Source organism: Pan paniscus, chromosome 2 (genome assembly GCF_029289425.2).
Source record: "Pan paniscus chromosome 2, NHGRI_mPanPan1-v2.0_pri, whole genome shotgun sequence".
Lineage (NCBI taxonomy): Eukaryota > Metazoa > Chordata > Mammalia > Primates > Hominidae > Pan > Pan paniscus.
This window is the reverse complement of record NC_085926.1, coordinates 4,457,032-4,482,073: the sequence shown is the minus strand read 5'-3', so window position 1 is coordinate 4,482,073 and position 25,042 is coordinate 4,457,032. Positions and strand designations below refer to the sequence as shown.

General features: G+C 40.1%; 1 protein-coding gene across 6 annotated transcripts in view; it reads left to right on the top strand.

The window, feature by feature from the left end:
- The first annotated feature begins 1,226 nt into the window (after positions 1-1,226).
- Positions 1,227-25,042, top strand: part of SUMF1 (sulfatase modifying factor 1) — a 696,570-nt gene continuing 672,754 nt past the window's right edge. For 4 of the 6 annotated variants that reach the window (XR_010111383.1, XR_010111382.1, XM_055109476.2 and 1 more), the window contains exons 1-3: positions 1,234-1,542; positions 15,171-15,344; positions 18,891-18,965. Coding sequence is in view for 4 of the 6 variants with exons in the window: in XM_055109476.2 (XP_054965451.1) it covers positions 1,273-1,542; positions 15,171-15,344; positions 18,891-18,965 (519 nt within the window). In the remaining 2 variants the exon portion in view is untranslated. Of the gene's footprint in view, positions 1,543-15,170; positions 15,345-18,890; positions 18,966-25,042 lie in introns of all 6 variants that reach the window. The other 2 variants (XM_003831223.5, XM_003831225.4) reach the window with 2 other exon arrangements.

Genomic DNA, 25,042 nt, shown 5'->3' with positions numbered 1-25,042 from the left:
CTTTGACTGCCTGTATTTTTATCCATATATATGTGTGTGTGTGTGTGTGTGTGTATACCTCAGTGAGTGTGTGTGTACCTCAGTGAGGGGATTCTTTTCAAAAACATAGCCACAAATACCATTATTACTCCTAAAAGCCTAAAAACAAAATTTACAGCAATTCCTTAATTTTATCAAATATTATAATTTGACTTAGTGGTTAAATTTCCCTGATTATCTCAAAAATTTTGAACTCAGTAGGTTTGAATTAGTATTTAGATAAGGTTCACATATTGCAGCTGGCTGCTATGTTTTTTTTTTTTTTTTTTTTTTTTTTCAGATGGAGTCTTGCTCTGTCCCCAGGCTGGAGTGCGGTGGCGCCATCTCGGCTCACTGCAAGCTCCACCTCCCGGGTTCACGCCATTCTCCTGCCTCAGCCTCCCGAGTAGCTGGGACTACAGGCGCCCGCCACCACGCCGGGCTAATTTTTTGTATTTTTTAGTAGAGATGGGGTTTCACCGTGTTAGCCAGGATGGTCTTGATCTCCTGCCCTCGTGATCCACCCGCCTCGGCCTCCCAAAGTGCTGGGATTACAGGCTTGAGCCACCGCGCCCGGCTGCTATGTTATTTTTTAATCTGTAAGTTTTTCCTTCATCTTCTTTTTGTTTTGGTTTTGCATTTTGTTCGATTACGGAACTGTAGAACAGTGGTTCTTAAACTTAAGTGTGCATTAGAATCATCTGGAGAGCTTGTGAAACCCTGGATTGCTGTGTCCAGTCCCCACGGATTCTGATTCCGTATTGTATTTCTCTTTTTTTTTTTTTGAGACGGAGTCTTGCTCTGTTGCCCAGGCTGGAGTGCAGTGGCGGGATCTCGGCTCACTGAAACCTCCGCCTCCCAGGTTCAAACGATTCTCCTGCCTTGGCCTCCCGAGTAGCTGGGAGTACAAGCGCGCCATTACTGGGTCTTTGTGAGGATTAAATGAGATTTTAAAAAGTGAAGTGCTTAGCATAGTACTCTGGCACTTAGCAAATGCCCAGCAAATTTGACTGTTATTTTTCAACCAAGAAATCACAAAGGGGTGCACAGTCTGTGGAAGGCCTTGAGTTTTGTGGAGTTTTGTGTTTTGCTGCGTTTTGACGTTAGCACAGGCCAGCAGGAGCGCCAAAGAAGTACCTGAAGAAAGCTGAAGAGCAACTCTCCTGGCGACTTCGTTAAGTCAGCTCAAAATTCTGCCCCTTTAAGGAGGGCTCATCCACGTGACCAACCGGGTCACATGGCCCGCGGGACAACATGGCTGCGCCCGCACTAGGGCTGGTTTGTGGACGCTGCCCTGAGCTGGGTCTCGTCCTCTTGCTGCTGCTGCTCTCGCTGCTGTGTGGAGCGGCAGGGAGCGAGGAGGCCGGGACCGGTGAGGGCGCGGGGTCCCTTGCGGGTTCTTGCGGCTGCGGCACGCCCCAGCGGCCTGGCGCCCATGGCAGTTCGGCAGCCGCTCACCGATACTCGCGGGAGGCTAACGCTCCGGGCCCGGTACCCGGAGAGCGGCAACTCGCGCACTCAAAGGTGCTCCATCGATTCCTCCGAGGCGGGTGGGGGCTGCTCGGTTCCTGGACGGGGTTGGAGTAGGCAAAGCAAGGCACTAGTAGGAAGGGAAGTAAAGGTTATAACCACACCCCAAATCGAGCACCTGCTGTTCCCGTATGAGGAGTTCCTTCTCCGTGCCTCACCGGAAGACTCCATTTCATTGACCATTAGGGAGTTTGGTTTGAGGGTTATTGTTACTTCTTTACCCCCTATTTCTTCCTCCCTCCAACCTGTTCTCTTAATGAGGATCTCATAATTTTAAGGCAATCAAATTATGGTTTAAATCACCATTTCCTCTCTTATTAACGGAATAAATTAGGATCCTGGGTCTCAGTATCTTCAACAGGGTTGTTGTATACTTATCTGTAGTCTCCTCGAGTACACTCTGCTTGAGGACAAGGGCTTGAATGGTTTATCCTGCTATTCTTAGCACTTTAGCACTTAGGAAGGGCTAAGCAAACTGTAGTTGTTTTATTACTATTATTTATCTGTCTTGCTTAGCGCCTGTATGTGTTAGGTGCCGGGATATATAAATAACTTAGTGGCCGGGCGCGGTGGCGCACATGCCTGTAAACGCAGCACTTTGGGAGGCCGAAGCGCGCGGATCACGAGGTCAGGAGTTCGAGACCAGCCTGGCCAACATGGTGAAACCCCGTCTCTACTAAAAATACAAAAATTAGCCAGGCGTGGTGGCGGGCGCCTGTAATCCCAGCTGCTCGGGAGGCTGAGGCAGGATAATTGCTGGAACCCGGGAGGCGGAGGTTGCAGTGAGCCGAGATCTTGCCACTGCACTCCAGCCTGGGCGACAGAGCAAGACTCCGTCTCGAAAAAAAAAAAAAAAAAAAAGAAAGAAATAACTGTTACTTCAATCTGTCTGCCCGGTATTTTGCATATTGATGTGTTGTCGAAACAACTTATGGATCTAGAAGTCAGGTCTTCTGACTCTTAAACTAGTGCTCCTTCTTGTTTACTTAGCAGACACTATCCTTTTCCCATTCCATTTTTCTTTCCTTTGGGTTAATCCTGACCAATATTTTGGACTTAGGTGAGAGGTAACATCCACAGCAGGTTTTACCTGACCTCCTCTTTCTCTCCCCTTCAATATTTCCGTATCGTGCCTCAGTAGTATGTGTTTATTCTGACATAACAATTATTAAAGATGTTTTTCTGCTGATGTCTCTCCCCAACTGGACTGTGAGGGTGATGGGGTCAGGACCATGATTTAGTCTCTCAGGTGTACAGTGTAGGAGGTTGATACCTGGGCTTCTCATTGTTTTTCCGTCCTGTATACTTTTTGGCCTTTAATTTTTTTCCTGTTACCCCTTAGAGCGTGTCCTGGAGTACTGTTTATTTTTTGTGTGTTGAAGACTCCTGATTACTGTTTTAGTGTGTATTGGCCATACTTGATATTAATTCCTCTCTAACTTGCCTGGTAATTGATAATCAATCTCTCTTTCTTTTTTCTTTTCTTTTTTTTTTTTTAGACGGAGTCTCGCTCTGTCACCAGGCTGGAGTGCAGTGGCGTGATCTCCGCTCACTGCAATCTCCACCTCCTGGGTTTGAACGATTCTCCTTCCTGCCTCAGCCTCCCAAGTAGCTGGGATTACAGGCACACGCCACCATAACCAGCTGATTTTTGTATTTTTAATAGAGATGGGGTTTCACCATGTTGGCCTGGATGGTCTCAATCTCCTGACCTTGTGATCCGCTTGCCTTGGCCTCCCAGCGTGCTGGGATTACAAACGTGAGCCACCGCGCCAGGCCGGTCTGTCCCTCTTTCTAAGGAGAAATCCTTACATCTGTTTATCTATTTTTTAATAGGGCAGCCATCTCATTTGCATATATACATTGGTCTGTCTCAAAATTTTATCTAGATTCCTCTGGCAAGCATTGAACATTTTTCATTTTTAAACATTCTATTTTCCTCTGGGTTCCAGAATGGGATGTGGATGTTAGAATCTTTTGGATTACATTTACAAAATGTACATTTTTCATCCCTATAGAGTGGTTTTGTGTCTTGACTGGATACTATATGGGCCATCTTTGGCCAGTTCTTATAGTCTGCTTTCTACAATGCTTAGGGGCATCTCAATTTATTAACAAATTAGTGGTTGATGAGAATATACCTTCAAGCCTTCAAGGGCTGAACTTAATGACTGAAACTGAAGCAGTCTTGTTATCAAGACAGTGATGTCATAGGAGGCTGTTCTTAATCTCTATTTTCCTTGGTTTCAAATGTTTTAGTTCATGTGCAGATGACTTTGGTCTAATTCTGACACTTTACCATTTATTCTAAATTCAGGAACTCCAATATTTCAGGAGAAGTAAATGATCATAGTGGTGTTTCTGCCTGTTTTTCCCCTCTTTGTTTTCTGTTTATTTGGTTTAATTAAACAAATGTTTATTTGGCACATTACTATATAACACTTGTTATGTAAGATTCATCCTATGTGCTGGGCATACAGAAAAAGACCCATACACTACCCACATGGCATTTACACTCTGGTAGGTGTTTCTCTCTCTCTCTCTCACACACACACACACACACAAACACACACAGACACACACGTAAGTATCATTTTTCTATAGTGAGAATACTATAGGAGGAATATGTCCAGAGTACCTGGAGAGGAAGAAAGAATTCATTCTTCATGGACAAGTCGAGTAGTGCCTCAAAAAAAAAAGGCCACATTTGAGCTAGGCCTTGGAGGAAATATTTTTAGGAGCTGGGAATGGAATTCCAGATTCAAGGACATTCCAAGAAGGAGAATAGTATCAACACATGGCACATTGTGGAAATGCATGGTGTGTGCTGGGAAACATAAGTGATTTAAGATCTGGGAGTGACATGTTCACACTTTTTAATGTAACACTTTTTAGATGAGTCTTTTTTTGTTTTTGTATGTTCATACAATGAGTGTGTGTGGCAAGGTGAGGGACACAGAGAAATAACACTGGGCTTTGCCCTCAAGAAATTTTCAGTTTCACTAGAAAGTTATGGCAATTAGAATTGTCTGGGAAACAATATAGACATTTAAAAATTTAATGTGTATTCCCTCTGGTTATAAAAATACGATTCTCATTGAGAAAATTATCCTAATAGTTTTCTGCATGGCTTATGATTTTGTAACAAGGAAGCAAAATGTTTTAGTCTGCTTTTATCTTTTAGAAGAGTTATTTGAAAGGCATTTAGGATCATGGGATGCTAAGATTGTAGGTGGCATGTCTGTACATATGGACAAAGTCAGTCTTGATTTCCTGTCTGAGGAGGTTTCTGACTGGTAATGCTTCCCTGGGCAACGAGGCACAATCGAATGCCGTCTCTTCCATGAAACCTTTCCACCTCCTACAAAGAAGTAGTTTTTCTATCCTCTCAGTTCCCATAGCTTATTTTGTTGTTGTTTGATGACAACTTGTATATTTTCTTCAATATGTTGCTAGTGTTTTTTTGTTTTGTTTTGTTTTTGAGACGGAGTCTCGCTCTGTCACCCAGGCTGGAGTGCAGTGGCGCAATCTCGGCTCATTGCAACCTCTGCCTCCTGGGTTCAAGTGATTCTCCTGCCTCAGCCTCCCAAGTAGCTGGGACTACAGGCACCCGCCACCACACCTGGCCAATTTTTGTATTTTTAGTAGAGACGGGGTTTTACCACGTTGGCCAGGATGGTCTCGATCTTTTGACTTCGTGATCCACCTGCCTCTGCCTCCCAAAGTGCTGGGATTACAGGCGTGAGCCACCGCGCCCAGCCCTAATGTAGTGCTAGTTTTGTAGTTGTCTGATATTCTACATTGGAAGCATTTTTAGATGTTTTAATCTCTATATCCCCCACGTGCCTTATACATTTTAGGCATTCTGTAATAATTTCTTGAATGACCTGTGTTTCCTTTTTTGGTGGATACAATATTGAGAAACTGCCTTGGGAATAGAGAAGGTCACATACTTTTTCAAGAAACATTTGTAAAGTATTCTTTTGCTGTATTCATCCTCCTAAGAATCCTGTGAGAGAGATCATCTCCCACTTTACAGATGAGGCAACTGAGGCTTAAAGGAATCATATAGCTCAGAACTGCAAGAAACTTTGAATGTCATTTCATCTATGATTAGTGTCTGTCTGTAGAGGCAGGAGGGTGACAGAATGGTATAGATAAATAAGCCCTGTGTAGATAGATAAGGCAGGAGTTTGTGGACAGATCCAGAGAGCATGCTTCTCTTATTCACCCAGCTTTCTCATGAACCTTTAGCTTATTTTATTTTATTTTTTATTAGAGGGGACTCAGAACAAGAGCCTTTAGCTTTTAATGTTAAGGTTGAGGAGAGGAAAGAAGGAAAAGGAGAAGTTACACAAAAAAGTTATGTATGAGCTGATTCTATTTTTGTGTACAAGACAAAAATCTTGTACAATCTTGTAGCAAGTGAAAAAAAGACAAGACTGGCTTAAGCAGGAAAAAACTGGAAGGGACATTTATAGCTCCCCTAGTTGGGAAGTTCAAGAGTAAATATGGCCCCAGACACACCTGGATACAGGGCCTCAGGCAGCATCTCCAAGGCCTTTCTCTTTGGCTATCTCTTGGCTCTTCTGCATAGTCGGCTCCATTGTCAGGTAATGTCCCTTCTCCTACTGATAAGATAACTAGAAGAGAAAAAGTTCTTTCCTGGTAGCTCCAGCAAAAGTTCAAAGATGAACTTTGATTGGGTCTTGGGCCTATCCCTAATTACATCTCCGTAGTCAAAAGAATGCTATGGTTGGCCAGGCTTGGCGGGGGGTGGGAAGTAGGATAGAGTCATCCAGTACCCCTGGGCCACTTAGAAAGCTTAAGAAATGGTTTTGGAAAGGAACTTCAGTATTTTACAAGAAGTAGAGGGATTGGGTGCCGGATGGACCAAAATAGCAGTGCCCACTGCACATGGCCTAAGTGTGTAGCCCACACATGGTTCCGTTATTCCAATGAATAATAGAGTCATTCTTTACTTCACTTATGCTTGTGGCTTGAGTGGCAGTGGCAGAAACTGTGGTGTGGCAGGGAAGGGGTTATCTCACCTTCAGATTGGAGGAGATATGGATTGTTTGAATTTGAACCTTCAGTGAAGAGTTGACTAAAATGGTCCTTTTTATGTGGCTTTGGATCCTACAGAGTGAGACACTTGGTTCTCTGGTTTTCACTTGAATGACATTTGACATTTGTAGGACAGAAAACTTTATTTCATTAGTATAAGTGAGAAATTATGATCCACTCAGAGTGATCCAGGCTATTTTTATCTATAGTCTCCAGAATGGAAACTTGGCTTATTCAGCACTGGCTATCTCTGATGGTTAATGAAAGAAGGAAAAAAAAAAACTCGGCCGGAAGTTCACATGGAAGTCATGATTGCATTAGCATTGTTGGTACTCACCTTGAGGGAGAAGAAGATGAGAAAAGTTAGATAATTGTAAAAGTTCATTAGGTACAATGGGCACAGCTTCCTGTGGTCCTTTGAGCTGAGGGATGAGCAACTGTTCTCCTAACAGGAAAGCTTTTTCTTTAAGTCTTTTATGAAATCTCTTATTAGAGCCTCTTAATCATTTTAAGACTGCTCTTGAAACTTTTGTCTGATGTCTTCAATTTTTCTACTTCTTTGTAGAGCTGCTTAAAATGTTGATTTCTCCTTTTAGGACTGGGTTATCTTGTGTCCCAGCACTTAGAGTATAGTGAGAATAATGGACAACCTAGTTCAGTCCTTGACCTGCATCTGTTAGACAGGTTTCACTGTGATGTTGACATGTTATGCATGTCTAGAACTGTTATAAATTAAATAGCATTTTTATAATTATGCATAATTCAAATGATAAATTCCTCATTACAGTCATGACCTCATTCAATTGGTAAAGATTTTTGTGTCTGCTGTGGACCATGCACCATGCTAGGCACTGGGGATATAGAAATAAAAGATTCATTTCTGGTCCTCAAAGAGCCTAGGTTCTAGGGAAGATGAAAACACAGAATTAAGATACTTTGGGTGGGATGCGGTGGCTCATGCCTGTAAGCCCAGCACTTTGGGAGGCTGAAGCAGGAGTATCACTTGAACTCAGAAGTTGGAGACTAGCCTGGGCAACATAACAAGACCTCGTGTCTACTAAAAAAAAAAATTAGCAGGGTGTGTTGGTGTTCACCTGTAGTGCCAGCTGCGTAGAGGCTGAGGTGGGAGAGTTGCTTGAGACCAGACGATCAAGGGTGCTGTGAGCTGTGATCACGCCTCTGCACTCCAGCGTGGGGTGACAGAGTGGGACTCCATCTCTTAAAAAAAAAAATATATATATATATATGTATATATACACACACACACACACACACACTGTGTGTGAGGGCACATGAGCTAGAGGGATATGCAGGCAGGAAAGGCCTCCTGGAGGAGGTGATCCTTGAACCATGACAATATTTACAAAGAGACAAAGTGGTTTATGGAAATGCGGGTGAAACACAGGGCAAGAGAGAGTGTGAGAGATGAGCTCTGATGTTTATATATGTTATTCTGAAAGGCGATAGGAATTCCTGACAGTTTTAAGTAGGAAAGTAGTATGGTCAGATTGACACTTTATTTTTTAAAACAGGTAGTATATTTACGTGGTTTAAAAATTTAAAAACATATAGAGGAGTATATAGTGAACAATTTCTCATTTACCCAGTAACCTTCCCCTCAGACAACCACTGCATGCATTTCTTACATATTTCCTCAGAGCTATGTTCTGCAAATATAAGTAAATACAAAAATAGTGAACCTGTATCCCTCAACCTACTTTCACGCTAATGACAGCATACCATACTTAGCATTTGTGCACCTTGCTTTGTTCTTGTAGCTCATCATGGTGAGATCTTTCCATATCAATATATCAAAAGCATCCCTTTATATCCCCCTCTTCTTTTTTCTTTCCTATGGCTGCTTAATTTTCCATTTTATTGAAGGCCCACAATTTACTTAAAATGAGCCTGCTATTGATGGACATTTAGATTGTTTCCAGCCCTTTTCAGTTGGAAAATTGCGTTGGGTACAGTAGACTAACATTTTCAGAAGGATTAGTAGGGGCTTAAATATTTGTTGAATGAATTATTGAATGGAAGATAGATGACTTGGAAGCAGGTGGGGATGTGAAAGGAGACTGAAGACAGGAACACCAATTACAAGGGTTCTGCAGTTATCTGGGGATAGAAAAGAGGGAGAGATTAGAGAGATACATATTTAGGAGATCTAGTGAGACTAGGTGGCCCGTGTAATATTGGGAGTAGGGGATGTGAGTAGTCAAGGTTGATTTCTTGGGATAGTAGTAATACATTAGACAAATAAAAACACATTTATTACTAATTTATCATAAATGAAAACAGCACCATTTTTATTGGGAAGTACACGCATAGAATCAAAGCAGCCACCAGCAAGGAAAGCCAGTAGAAATAGAAAGTAGAATCAATGATTGTGGATTCCTAATTTCTGTTTCTTGTGATGTTATTTTTCTAATGCTTCTGCCCTTATTGCTAAGTGACTCTCTTTTTTTCCAACTAGTCATCTCTCCTTGACTTCTTTTTTTCCCCTTTCCAATTTGAGCCCTTGTTTTTTTTAATTTTATTTTTAATTGACAAATAATTTTATAATAATTTGTGGGGTACAACGTGATGTTTTGATATATTTTTACATTGTGGAATGAGTAAATCAAGCTAATTAACAAATCCATCAGCTCACATACTTATATTTTTTGTGTGGTGGAAACATTTAAAATCTATTTTTAATAATTGCGAAATATATAATGCATTACTTATTATAGTCACCACTCTGTGCAATACATCACTAAAGCTAATTTCTTCTATCTAACTGAAATTTTGTACCGTCTGATTAACATCTTTCCTTTCCCCATCTTCCCCTCTCCCCCAGCCTCTGATAACCACCATTCTACTTCAATTAGTTCAACTTTTTTAGATTTCACATATGAGTGAGATCATCAAGGCATTTGTCATTTTGTGCTTGGCTCATTTCACATAGTATACTGTCCACTAGGTTCATCCATGCTGTCATAAATGACAGAGTTTTCTTCTTTTTTTTTTCTTTTGAGACGGAATCTGGCTCTGTTGCCCAGGCTGGAGTGCAGTGGCTCCATCTGGGCTCGCTGCAAGCTCCGCCTCCCGGGTTCACGCCATTCTCCTGCCTCAGCCTCCCGAGTAGCTGGGACTACAGGCGCCCACCACCAACGCCTGGCTAATTTTTTGTATTTTTAGTGGAGACGGGGTTTCACCGTGTTAGCCAGGATGGTCTTGATCTCCTGACCTCATGATCCCCTTGCCTCGGCCTCCCAAAGTGCTGGGATTACAGGCGTGAGCCTCCGCACCTGGCTGAGTTTTCTTTTTAAGGCTAAAGAGTATTCTGACATATATATATATATATATATATATATATATATATATGTATATATAAACATTTTCTTTATCCATTTATATGATAAGGGACATCTAGGTTGCTTCTGTATCTTAGCTATTGTGAATAATGCTGCCATGAATTTGGGAGTGTAGATATTTTTTCAGCATACTGGTTTTATTTCCTTTGGCCATATACCCAGAAGTGGGATAGCTGGATCATATGGTAATTCTGTTTGCAGATTTCTGAGGAACCTCCATATTGTTTTCCATAATCACTGTATTAATTTACATTCTCACCAACTGCAGTAGAGTTCCTTTTTCTCTACACCTTCTCCAACACTCGTTATCTTTCATCTTTTTGATGATAGCTATTCTAACAGGTGTGAGGAGATAGCCCATTGTGGTTTTAATTTGCATTTTCCTGGTGATTAGTTGTGAAGAGCATTTTTTCTTATATCTGTTGGCCATTTGTATGTCTTTTGAGCAATGTCTATTCGGGTTCTTTGCCCATTTTTAAATTGAGTTCTTTGTTTTCTTGCTATTGATTTGAATTCCTTATATATTTTGAATATTAACCCCATATAAGATGCATGGTTTGCAAAGATTTTCACTCATTCTGGGATATCTCTTCACTCTGTTGTTTCCTTTGCCATACAGAAGCCTTTTGGTTTGATACAATCCTATTTGTTTATTTTTGCTTTTGTTGCCTATGCTTTTGGGGTCAAGTCCAAGAAATCTTTGCCAGGCCTGTGTCATGGAGCTTCTTTTCCCAATGTTTTCTTCTAGTAGTTTTACAGTTTCAGACCGTACATTTAAGTCTTTAATACAGTTTGAGTTGATTTTTGTATATGCTGTGAGATAAGGGTCTAATTTCATTCTTCTACATGTGGATATTCAGTTTTCCTAATACCGTTTATTGAAAGATTGTCCTTTCTCCATTATGTGTTCTTGGTGCCTTTGTTGAAAATCAGATGATGGTAAATGCATGAGTTTATTTCTGGACTCTCTGTCCTGTTCCATTGGTTTTTGTGTTAGCTTTTATGCCAGTACCATGCCATTTGATTAGGTTTGTAGTATATTTTGAAGTCAGATAGTGTGGTACTCCACCTTTGTTCTTTTTGCTCAAAATTGCTTTTGCTCTTTGGGGTCTTTTGTGGTTCTGTACAAATTTTAGGATTTTTTTTTCTATTTCCTTGAAAAATGACATTAGAATTTTGATAGGAATTACATTTGATAGGAATTACATTTGATAGAAATTACATTGAATCCTGGCCTGGGATTAATTTCTTAATATCTTTTTCAGATAGTTTGTCATTAGTATAAAGAAATGCTGGCTGGGTGTGGTAGCTCATGCCTGTAATCCCAGCACTTTGGGAGGCTGGGGTGGGTGGATCACCTGAGGTCAGGAGATTGAGACCATCCTGGCTAACATGGTGAAACCCCGTCTCTACTAAAAAAAAAAAATATATATATATATATATACGTATATATATATACACATATATATACGTATATATACACATATATACGTATATATATACACATATATACGTATATATATACACATATATATACATATATGTGTGTGTGTATATATATATATATATATATATATATATATATATATATATATATATATTAGCCTGGTGTGGTGGCGGGTGCCTGTACTCCCAGCTACTCAGGAGGCTGAGACAGGAGAATGGCATGAGCCTGGGAGGCAGAGTTTGCAGTGAGCCGAGATCGTGCCACTGCACTCCAGCCTGGGCAACAGAGTAAGACTCCGTCTCAAAAAAAAAAAAAAAACAAAGAAAAACATGGCATCTACAGTCAGGGACAACATAACGTCTTTGTTTCCAGCTTGGATGCTGTTTCTTTCTTTCTCTTGCCTAATTGCTCTGTCTAGTATGTCCGGTATTACATGGAATAGAAGTGGCAAGAGTATGCATCCTTGGCTTGTTCTGAATCTAACAGGCAAAGCTTTCCATTTTTCCCCATTGAGTATAATGTTATCTGTGGGCTTTTCATATATAACTCATGTTAACGTACATTCCTTCAATGCCTAACTTGTCAAGAGTTTTTCTCATGAAAAGATGTTGAATTTTATCAATGCCTTTGCATATATTGAGGTGAACATTTGGTTTTGTCCTTCATTCTGCTAACATGGGATATCACATTTGTAGGTTTGCATATGTTGAATCATCCTTTGATCCTAGGGATAAACCCCACTTAATTTTGGTATATGATCCCTTTAATGTGCTGTTGAATTCACTTTGCTAGTATTTTGTTAGAATGTTTGCATCTATGTTCATTAGGGATATTGGCCTGTATTTTTTTTTCTTCTAGTAGTATTCTTTTCTGGCTTTGGTGTCAGTGTAATGCTGGTATCATAAAATGAGTTTGGAAGCGTTTCCTCTTCTTCAATTTTTTGGAAGAATTTGAGAAGGATTGGTATTAGTTCTTCTTTAAATTAGAATTCTGCCATGAAGCCATCTGGTTCTGGGCTTTTCTTGATGGAAAATTATTATTATTATTATTATTATTATTATTATTATTATTATTATTTGAAACGGAGTCTTGCTGTGTCGCCCAGGCTGGAGTACAGTGGCGCAATCTCAGCTCACTGCAACCTCCACCTCCTGGGTTCCAGTGATTCTCCTGCCTCAGCCTCCCAAGTGGCTGGTATTACAGGCGCGTGCCACAACACCCGGCTAATTTTTTGTATTTTTAGTAGAGACGGGGTTTCACCGTGTTGGCCAGGCTGGCCTGAAATTCTTGACCTCAGGTGATCCACCTCCCTCGGCCTCCCAAAGTGCTAGGATTACAGGTGTGAGCCACTGCACCTGGCCAATTTTTAAAATTATTTATTCAGTTTCCTTATTGTTATCAGTCTGTTCAGATTTTCTACTTTTTTTTTATTCAGTCTGGGTAGGCTGTATGTTTCTAGGAATTTATTCATTTTTTTCAAGGTTATCAAATTTGTAGATATATAATTGTTTATAAGTAGTTTCTTATGATCCGTTTTATTCTGTGATATTGAACCCTTGTTTATAGATGAGGAACTTGACAATTCCTAAGCTGCTGAGGAGTCTATTAATTGATTCACTCAAATGATTTGAAAATAAGACATTGTGTCTGTAAAGAGTGTATTTCTGACAGATGGTATGGTTGAAGGCCTGTGGTTTTTGAAAAAAGTTGAGATAGAATTCATATAGCATGCAATACACTCTTTTAACATGTACAATTCAGTGGTTTTTAATATAGTTATGAGGTGTTACAACTATCACTGCCTAATTCCAGAATACTTCATCATCTCAAGAAGAAACTCTATGCCCATTAGCAATCATTCCCCATTCCTGCCTCCCCCTAGCCTCTGGCAACCACTAATCTAGTTTGTGTCTCTTTGGATTGGCCTATTCTGGACATTTCATATGAATAGATTCATACAATATGTGGCCCTTTGTGATTGGATTCTTTCACTTAATATAGTATTTTCAAGGTTCACGCATGTTGTAGCATGAACCAATACTTATTTATGTCTGAATATTATTCCATTTTATAGATATACCAAATTTTGTTTACTTATTCATCAGCTGATATACATTTGGATTGTTTCTGCTTTTTGGCTATTATGAATAATGCTGCTATGAATGTTTTTGTACAAGTTTTTACATGGACATATGTTTTTATTTCTCTTGGGTATATACCTAGGAGAACTGCAGGGTCATATAACTCTTTGTTTAGCTTTTTGAGAAACTGCCAGACTGTTTTCCAAAGCAGCTGAACTATTTTACATTCCTACCAGCAATATATGAGGGTTCCAATTTCTTCACATCCTCATCAGCACTTGTTATTGTGTCTTTTTTGTTATAGCCATGCTAGTGATCATGAAGTGGAACCTCATTATAGTTTTGATTTGCATTTCCCTAATGACTCATGATGTTGAGCATGGACCTGCATTTTGTAACTGAAAATTTTCAGTGTCATCCTCACATCCTGTGCTCAGTGTTGGGAATAGAGCTGTGAATAAGGCAGCCCCAGTTGCTGTCTTCTTGGAGTTTAGAGTTCATGTGGGAAGGTAGATAGGAACAAAGTAATTGCAATTAGGGTTTTATAAGGAATTATACAAACAGCCCCTTAGTAAACTTTAAAACTTTCTATTTTAGTGAGGTAAGCCTTTTTCATGATTGTTGGAGGCCAAAATTCATGCAGTGATTATTTAAAGATATTATAGATTGCATTTTTACATGTGCTTTTAAAAATAATTCAAAAGAAACAAAAGCATATGCGAATAAAAAATGTATAAAGAAAAAAGTGGGGCTGGGCACAATGGCTCATAATCCCAGCAGTTTGGAAGGCCGAGGTGGGAGGATCACTTGAGCGTGGGAGTTGCAGACCAACCTTGGCAACGTAGTGAGACCTCATCACTTAAAAAAAAAATCAGCTAGGCCGGGCGCAGTGGCTCACGCCTGTAATCCTAGCACTTTGGGAGGCCGAGGCGGGTGGATCACCTGAGGTCAGGAGTTCAAGACCAGCCTGGCCAACTTGGTGAAAACCTGTCTCTGCTAAAAATACAAAAATTAGCCGGGCATGGTGGTGGGCGCCTGTAATCCCAGCTACTCAGGAGGCTGAGGCAGGAGAATCACTTGGACCCGGGAGGTGGAGGTTGCAGTGAGCCGTGATTGTGCCACTGTACTCCAGCCTGGGGCGACAGAGCAAGACTCCGTCTCAAAAAAAAAAAAAAAAAAGTTGGTCATGGTGACACATGTCTGTACTCCAGCTGTTTGAGAGACTGAGGTGGGGGAATCGCTTGAGTCTGGGAAGTCAATGCTGTAGTGAGCCCTGATCATGCCACTGCACCCCAGCCTGGGCAAAAGAATGAGAACCTGTCTAAAAAAAAAAAAAAAAAAAGAAAAGTGTGATATTCTCCCTACCTCTGCATTCTAGCCGTTAGCGGCTTGGTGACTGTTATTCCAGACCTGTTTCCAGTGCAGGTACGGATTTGTATCAAGTAGTGGTTTGATTAAGGAGATTACCTTCTTAAAGAATTTTCACTTCTTTTTGAGACTCGTGATTCACCTTCTTTGGGGTATAGAGAGATTTTTCCGAATTTTACAGTTATTACTGTGGTGAAGATTTACAAACTTGCGTGCTTCCTGGGTGCTAGGAACTTTACCCCTACACAGGTACACCTTGGCCGTGATGCATGACTTCCTGTGTTTCACCTTTCATTGTAGATGGTCCCCATCCCTGCAGGAGTATTTACAATGGGCACAGATGATCCTCAGATAAAGCAGGATGGGGAAGCACCTGCGAGGAGAGTTACTATTGATGCCTTTTACATGGATGCCTATGAAGTCAGTAATACTGAATTTGAGAAGTTTGTGAACTCAACTGGCTATTTGACAGAGGTAATGGGATTGGGGAAAGGAGGGAGAACTTGTTCTTTTCCAGAACTTTTAAGAATGCTTTAATAGCAGCTAAGATTGACTGACCATTTTTACTGCATTCTGTGGTAGAACTGTGTGAAGCATTTTATTGTATATATTTCATCTTAATTTCTCACAGCAACCCCATGAGGCAGGTTATTTTTCAGGTGGCATACTGAGGATAAGAAAAGTTATTTGCCCCACATTACACAGCTAGTTGGTGGTAGAGCTGGGATTCCAGCCTGGCCAGTTTGACCTCAGAACATGTGCTATAACTATTATGCTATATTGTGTTAATGCTTAATGTGTCAGAGAATACCACTGTCCACTAAGGCTTTTTGAGATAACAGATGGCGTGTAAAGTAAGACCACTTTTCTTCTCAGTAAATTGCAGTTTGTTTTTTTCCAGAAGCATTTCATATTTTTTAAGTGATAAATGCAGAAGTGCAGCTTTTCATTTTCGTGACTTTATTCCAACACCTTGACAACTCACACATGCTGTGCTATGGCAGTTCCAGACATCATCTGGTGGTCACTGAATCACAAAGCAAGGTTCTGAAAGTGGATGTTTTCCTAAATGGGAATAGGAAGAGGAAAGCTTTCTAGTCTATGAATGTTTATGTCAGTTTCTGAAATATACTTATTTTATATGCTTTCCAGTTTTCTCTCACAAAAAACCTTTACTCTTGTCTTCAGTTCGTGGGGTCCCATTCTTTTTTTTTAAGACCCCAAATGTCTTTTTGTAAATTATTATTAAATGAATAATTTGAGAGTGAATGTTTAAAGTAAAACAACTTTCAGATTTGGTTTTGCATTGTCACATTTCTTTGGAATTTTCTCAAATATATAAAGTGGTTAGAAACCTTTTTTGGGCTGGGCGCAGTGGCTCACGCCTGTAATCCCAGCACGTTGGGAGGCTGAGGTGGGTGGATCATGAGGTCAGGCAATCGAGACCATCCTGGCTAACACGGTGAAACCCCGTCTCTACTAAAAGTACAAAAAATTAGCCGGGCGTGGTGGCGGGCACCCGTAGTCCCAGCTACTTGGGAGGCTGAGGCAGGAGAATGGCGGGAACCCGGGAGGCGGAGGTTGCAGTGAGCCGAGATCGGGCCACTGCACTCCAGGAAGAAGAGCGAGACTCTGTCTCAAAAAAAAAAAACAAAAAAACCAAAAAAAAACCCATTTTTGTACACATTCATAATAAGCAGAAGTCCTTTTCCTTTTGGTTTCACAGAGATACTCTCAGCTCAGGTTCCTCAATAGTTTACTTAAGTTAGAAGACTTCTAAAGAACCAGGGTTCTCCATGAAGATTAGATAGAATAAGCAGAATTTGGGGCATCTAAAAACATGGATAGGGAAAAGTTATAAGTTGGTACAAAAGTAATTACGGTTTTTGTCATTACTTTTAATGGCAAAGACCGTGATTACTTTTGCAGCAACCTAATATATCTGGTTATTTACTACCCTCGAGCCAAAATGTAGTATTTTCTTCAATTATGATGCAAACAACAAACCACAGCAGTAGTAGCAGTACCTCTAACTTTGTTACCAGTAGAAATCACAGACATTTTTAATCATATTTTTGTTGTTGCGGAGATCTTGAAATATTGTTTGCATTCATCCCCACTTTGAAATATGATAATTATGAGACCTGCCACTAGATCTTATTTAATATATTAATGAAGATCATATTTAATACTATAGCACTGGTTTGTTTATTAATATTTTGATATAATGACTTTTCTTCATAATACTATTTACTTTATTTTATTTTTTTTTATTGATTTTATTTTATGCATTTAAACATTTTATTCTGAGAAGGGAGTTCTTAAGCTTCACCATACTGCCAAGGAGCTCAAAAAGGACCAAGAACTGCCTTGGACAAAATGCTCTGTTTTTTTAATGGCACTCTTTTCCCATCTCTCCAGCTTTACTTTATATCATGCTCCTCTTGTATACTATGTTCTAGCCCTGCTGGTTTTGTTTCGATTCCTTGAAAACTCAACCTTCTTTCCCACCTCAAGAACTTGGCCCGTATTTTCTCTCTGCTTGGAATTCGCAGTCCTCTTGCTTATCCTCCTTGTGCATGGTTGGCTCCTTCTCATTCTTGAGTCATCTCAGCTTAAATGTCACTTTCTCAAGAAAGTTTTTCATGACACTCTACCTTACAAGGTGTAGTAAAGTTATCATTATTTTCTTCCATTCGTTGTTTGGCTTGATTTTTTTCTGTGCTCCCACACTTAAGCACAATAAGGATAGGGGCCATGGCTATCTGATATTGACCTTATATCCCCTAATTTAGCCCCACACTGGGCACATGGTAGGTGTTTGATACATGTTTGTTGAATAAATAAATGGCTTAGGTGGTTAGTCATGGCAGTGTCACAAGGGAATGCAGGAAGAAGATTAGGGGTGAAGAAAAGATGGCAGCCTCCACTCCGGAAAAGGAGTTGGAGATGCTTGTAAGATCTGCAATATAAGGATCCAGTACTCAGTTAATTTCATCTAGTAAGAACAGGACAGCACTAGAGGTAGAGATTTGAGAGTCATTTGGAGTACTGGCTATAGTTAATTTGATGAGATTGAAAGTTGTCCATCAACAAGAATCGATCAGTGTATCTCAAAGTGCATCTCTTGAACTACTTGTATTAGAACAACTAGCTGTGTGCTATTTACACACACAGACTCCTTGACCTCACCCTAGACCCCCAGAATGAGAATCTCTGGTGTTGGGGAGCAGCAATATGTAGTTTTAACCAGCTGATTACATAATCTCAACTGCACAAAGCCTGAGAGCCACTGGTGTAGTAGAATTGCAGAGAGCCAAGGGCAGAGCTCTGGGGAGCAGCAGTGTTTCAGTGGCTGAAACAAGAGCCTACATATTTTAGGAGATGAATAAGAACACTGACAAATGTAGGAGGAGAGTCATGGTTACCAAGGGACAAACGACCTAATTTTCAGAATAGGGTTACATGCAACAAAAATAATCAGGTGGATGAAGAATTGAGACACTAATGTTAAATAAAATCATTAAAATACAGATTTCCATTTGGTGCTTGAATTGGCCAGTTGAGATTTGTAAGCACATTTGACCCCTTAGTGGAACTAGAATGTGTCAGAATATGAGCAAACAGTGCCATTTAATTCGTTTAGCTAGATTCAGGACAAAGGACAAAGCTTGATTATGTAATCCCACACGTACAGAATACTATTTCCCAGAGTCATCTGTGATACTTGGGGAAATGTATTTCCTTCAGGAACAGTCACGTTCTCAAAAGCTAATCTTGTTCAGTCTGCATTCTTATCAGCTAAGTGAGTCTTAAACGAAAATGGTCTCTGTAAGTGACATTAATTTAAGAGGAAGCCAGAGACTTTTAGGTCATTTCTGAGTCCTCTGGGAAGTCATAAGAAAGACTCAAGTTCAACTGGACAAGAGGAATCACTTTAATAGTGTGGAGAGAAAATGGCACACATGCAACACATTACTACAACCTTTTCTGGATTTTTATTTCCTACCTTCCTTATAGGCTGAGAAGTTTGGCGACTCCTTTGTCTTTGAAGGCATGTTGAGTGAGCAAGTGAAGACCAATATTCAACAGGCAGTAAGTAATGTTTCAACAGGCTCCTGTATTTCTCTAAGGCTCATTGAAAAGGGTTTGGGTGAAAAATCCAAACCACACATGTCACCTTCCTCTCCCTGTAACACCTAACCATTCTCCTGCTGAGGATTGACCCCAAATAATAGGCCCATGGACCAGGACACCTTATCTTAAGGAAAATGGGACAAGATGGTATCTGAGAAAGTGCTGGGTCTGCCTTGAGCTTCTGTCTTGTGTGCCAAGGAACACACAGTGTTGCTAGGTAGAGCTCAGTAGGCTCCAGACACTTCCGAGTTTCATTTACTTATAGCCATTTCTAGAATGGAGGGCTCAATGAGAACATTTTAAAATTCTATTCTAAAAGCCTCCATCTCCTCAGGTGCTGGTGTGGAGATAGAGCTTCCTTAAACATTTTTGAATTCATGGGATCAGAGTAGCATTCAAGAAAGGAGCCCTTTGTTCTGAATGTTCATAAAAAATGGAGGTGGTGAACTGGTTCTTTACATGCAGGGGTGTACCCTCCCATATGGAGGATCCAGGGAATGCAGATGAGGTGTGTTTTTCTCAGACATGGAAACAAACAGTGGAGTAGATTTTCACAAGCAGCTTTGTGATGAGTGGAACTTGGGATTCTTGTTCCAGACATTTTAGCAGGTTTGTGTATGTTTGAGTATTTGCTTGCTTTCATGTCTCTTGAAAATATAAGAACAAGGGAAGGAGTGAGGGTAAGCTGGGAAGTTGAGGGTTCACAAAACAAAGAGGGTAGAGAATGCAGAAGGGATAGGAGATGGTGAGAGAGGGAAGGAAATGGGGGTCTGCCCACTCAAGGGAGGCTGATGAAGCTAGAGGCATTGAAGACAAAGGAATCCAGCCCTCATCTTCCTTTTTAATGCAAGTTACCTTTTAGTTCCTGTCTGCACTTCATCTTTGTGGGTGGGCCTCACTCTGTCCTCTCGTGAGCAGCAGTGCAGTGCAAGAAAAACTAAACTGTCCTGGCTTATGTTTGCTTTCTCTTTAATATAGAAAAATGTGGGGGAAACGGTGAGGTAAAACAAGACTTGCTTTCAGATCATATATAAGTGAATTGAGCCACTTTTTAATATGTGTTTTAGATAAATGTTTGAAAAATGTGATTGAGCTCCGTTTTAATTTCACAGCTTTCTTTGCTCCTTACAAGTTTATAAGTCTAATATGTAATCTGATATTCCCCCCCCCTACTTTTTTTTTTTTAAAGGGCTTTGAGGTCAGTTTAGGCTGGTGTTGATTAGCCAGCAGCTTGGGACACGTGCCTCATTTTAAGATACTGAGTTCAGGTGAGGGTAGGCGTTTGCGCTTATTTTTGTAATTTGCATTTTCAGATACAGGGCCTCTTGTCACTTGAGAACCTCCAAACACATTAGGTATGAAGACAGAGGTGGGTCATTGCTAGGCTGTGAAGGTGCCTGTTGAGTACATAGTAAAGTGTGTGCTTGTAACTAGGATGAGGACAAGCGGCTCTCACTGGGTTGTAGTGTTGGTCACTTGCTTAAATGCTGATAATGGAAAAGCAAACCTTTTAAGCTTATTTAGAAAGGGCTGAACAAGTAACATAAATGTGTCAATGATCAGGGAGAGCTAAGTTTTTGTTTTTTCATCCTCCTCTTAAGGTCTGACTTACCTTCATTCACTGCACCAGACCTTTTTTTTTTTGTAACCCAGTGTCTCCAGAAGAGTAAGATGTGAGTTGGCCTATGAGGTAAATTTGAGCAGTAGGGGAGATGATTTTGGGTGGTAGATTGGCAAGCCTCCAATCTCACTGAATCACATAGTGAGAAAGCACTTTCCTTTTAGGTGTCTTTCAAGACTTGATTAAGTTAGAAAGAAAGACCTGAATCTTTCAAGTTTGAGTGCTGGCATATCCTTAACACTTGACTACACTTTTACTCTCCTTTTAACATAGAAGAGGCCTTGGAAGTGTCCTCAGGCTACCGCAGCTAGTTAATAATATTGTTTATTTTCATGTAATTATTTAAAGTATTGCATTCTATTTATGACAGGTTATAAAAGTGAGATAAATTCTCCTTTTTAAAAAAAATCTTCTTTTTTTGGTAAAATAAGACAAATACAGAAAGTCACACAACACAAATGTACAGCTTACTGAGTTATCCTAAGGTGAACGTACCTGTAAGCATTACCCAGGTCCAGAATTAGAATCTTTCTGCCTACCCCAGCAGCCCCATCCAGGTGCCACATCCTAATCATCACCCCTCTCTGTCCCTAAAGTAGCCAGTACCCTGCTTCTCAAAGTAGACACTTCTTTGCATTTCTTTATAATATTATTACCCAGGTGTACATGCAAAGTTTAATCTTGCTAATTTAAAGGAAATTTGTGTCTTTTAAGACTCTTCTACAGGTTTCGCTTTCATTGTGTCGCTTCCCCTTACCCCCTAGTTTTTCCTACAATGATTTATCTATTGAAGAATCTAGGACATTTAGCCTGGAGACTTTCCTGCAGTCTGGATTTTGCTGAATGCCCTGTCATGGTGCAGTTCATCTGTTCTCTCTGTCCTCTGTATTTCCTGCAAGTTGGTAGCTGGATCCCCAGGTGTGATCAGACTCAGGTTTGAACCCTACAGTAAGACATCAGATAATTGGTGGGTTCTTTCCCCTGAAGCACCTGATGTCTGGTGTTTCTTCTTTTTATAATGTTAGCGGCTGTTGATGCTTAGTGCCTAATCCATTAATCCAATGGGGGCCATAAGATGGTGTATTAGTCTCTCCTCGTGCTGCTAATAAAGACATGCCCAAGATTGGGTAATTTATAAAGAAAAAGAGGTTTAACGGACTCACAGTTCCACATGACTGGAGAGGCCTCATAATCATGGCAGAAGGTGAAGGAGGAACAAAGGCACGTTTTACGTGGTGGCAGGGAAGAGAGTTTGTGCAGGGGAACTGCCCTTTATAAAACCATCAGATCTCGTGAGACTTATTTACTATCATGGCAACAGCACAGGAAAACCTGCTCCCATGATTCAGTTACCTCCCACTGAGTCCCTCCCATGACAGGTGGGATTATTGGAGCTATAATTCAAGATGAGATTTGGATGGGGACTCAGCCACACCATATTAGATGGTGATAATCTAATCTTTTTCATTTATTAATGGAGATACTTTCATAAAGAGATAGTTCCATCATCTACTATTTCTTAACCATTGTTGCAGGTCATACAGGAAAGATAGGATAAATGCTTGATTCTTTACTAGCTTTTAAGATAATGAATTGGTTCCCTACTGTTCTTCAGAGGTGACCAATTAGAGTATTTTTTTATTAAATATTTCTTCTTAAGATAATTATATGTTCTCATGCAGTGTAAGAAATAATACAGAGAGATCCGGTGTACCTTTCACCCAGTTTCCTCCAATGGTACCATCTTATATAACTATAGTACGGTTTCACAGCTGGAAAATTGAGCATTCATATGACCCACTTGTTTTTGTCTGATTTCACCAGTTTTATATTATTCATTTGTGTGTCTGTGTATATATTTAGTTCTGTACAATTTTGCCACAAATGTCGATTTGTGTAATCACTGGATTTAAAAAAGTCTTCATGAACTCATGGATTTAAATATATTTTATGGCCAGGCATGGTGGCTCATGCCCACAATCCCAGCACTTTGGGAAGCCAAAGCAGGATGTTCGCCTGAGGCCAGGAGTTCAAGACCAGCCTGGGCAAGAGAGAGAGACAGACCCCATCTCTACAAAAAATACAAAAAATTAGCCAGGTATGGTAGCATGTGTTCATAGTCCTAGCTACTTAGGAGACTGAGGTGGGAGGATCACTTGAGCCCAGGAGTGCGAGGTTTCAGTGAGCTGTGATGGCACCATTGTACTCCAGGCTGGGTGACAGAGTGAGACCCTGTCTCTGGGGAGAAAACAAAACAAAACAAAAACAAGCCATATTTTATTTTACACTGAAACCATGATCCCTTTTGAAGGTTTGGGCATATCTTTTTTTCCAACAGCTTTATTGAGATGTAATTTACATACCATAAGTTTTAACGTACTAAGTGTATAATTCCATATTTTTTATATAGTACAGTTTCACAACTAGAAAGCTGACCATTGATACAACTCTCTTATTTTGGGGTTGTATCAAAAATTTATCTACATCATCACAATCTAATTTTAGAACATATCTATCAGCCCTGAAAGAAACCACATGCCCATTTGCGGTCATTACCGATTCCCATCCCCAGCTTTAAGCAACTGTCCTGAGTCCTAGCAGTGCTTCAGTCCTAGTAGTCCTTCATGGCTTCATGGCTTCATAGCTTTGCTTTTTGTGAGGCCAAGATCTGCTCCCTCCCCTACCCCTCACCCTTAAAGCCATTTCTTTAAGAAGCTCTAGTATCTTGTAGTAGAAAACAGTATTTCGAGGACCCTGTCTAGGCCCTGGGTATGCTCATTGCTATTAGGTTGGTCATTGTTTCTAGGCCTCTGCAGTGGACAGACTGAGATAAAATGCCAAAATGAGTATACACTGATACTTTGTGTGATACACTGATACATTTTGTGATTTTTAGTTTAACCTGTTCTGTGTTACATCTGTCTCCTTTCTTCCACAGCAGGAATCCTGGTTTTCAAGGACACAGGGGATGATAGACTAGTCTATAATCACTCATTTATTTTATCCCAGGTTACATACATAATGCTCTCAATAATACTAATGCTACCATCCCCAGTGTAATAACTGAGAATAGGTTTTTAAAACTCCCAAACATTTATATATGCTTTTCCTGTTTCTCCCCTAGTTTTAAAATACTGTACTATTTCTGTATTATTGAAACATATGTCCATTATAGAGAGTACTCTTTCCATTTTAGCTCTCAACTAATCTCAGTTCTACAAGTGACTATACATGTTTAATACTCTCTGTGATCATGTCTCTCTAGTCATTTGAATTGATCAAGCTCATTCGCAACTAGATTCTTCAGGAAGTGGCCATGGGAACAATATGCCCTGAGTTTTTGCCCGTTGATAACAGTTTGTTAGTGCTCTTTATACTTTAAAGTCAACTTTTCTGGATATGAAATCTTTGGTTCACATTTATTTTTCTTGAGTAGCTCACATACTTAATTTTTTTTCTTTTGGAATAAAGCATTGCTATTGAAAAGCCTGATGGTAATCTAATTTTTTTCCCTTGAAAATTAGTTGTTTTTGCCTGAACACCTGACGATTTTCCTTTTTCTTGTTCTTTAGTATCCAGTGATTTCACTAGACTGTGTGTTGGTGTTTGTCATTGGGTCAGTATTTTCAGGTATGGGGTAGAAGCTTTCAATATCTAGTTTCACAATTTTTTTTTAAACTTCAGGAAATTTTTCTGTTATACTTTTTACTATTTTTTGTGTCCTTTTGTTTTATTCTTTAGGAACTTCTCATATCTTTCTTTACATAATTCTTTTTACCCATTTTCAGTGTTTATCACTTTCTTTTTAATCATTTTTATCTCTCTCTCTTTTTTCTTTTTCTTTTTTTGAGAAGGGGTCTTGCTGTGTCACACTGGCTGGAGTGCAGTGGCACGGTCTTGGCTCACTGCAGCCTTGACTTCCTGGGCTGAAGTGATGCTCCCACCTCAGCCACCCAAGTAGTGGGGACAACAGGCACATGCCACCACACCTGGCTAATTGTTTTCATTTTTAGTAGAGATGACGTCTCACTATTTTGCCCAGGCTGGTCTCAAACTCCTGGGCTCAAGCAATCCTTCCACCTCAGCCTCCCAAAGTGCTGATATTACATGCATCAGCCACCATGCCTGGCCTCTTCTTTTTATTTTAATTTTTTCTTCTCTTTTGTCTTCTATGTCTTTTAATTATCTGTTTATTTCTGAAATGACTTTTTATTTTATTTCTAGTTGCTACTTGACTTCTCTACCTCATCTGAGTTTGTGGATTCTGATTTATTTTGTTCTCTCATGCATCATTTTCTTCACGCCATTTACCTCATTTTTAAAAATTTTTATTTTTTGAGACAGAGTCTGGCTCTGTCACCAAGGCTAGAGTGCAGTGTGCAATCTTGGCTCACTGTACCCTCCACCTACTGGG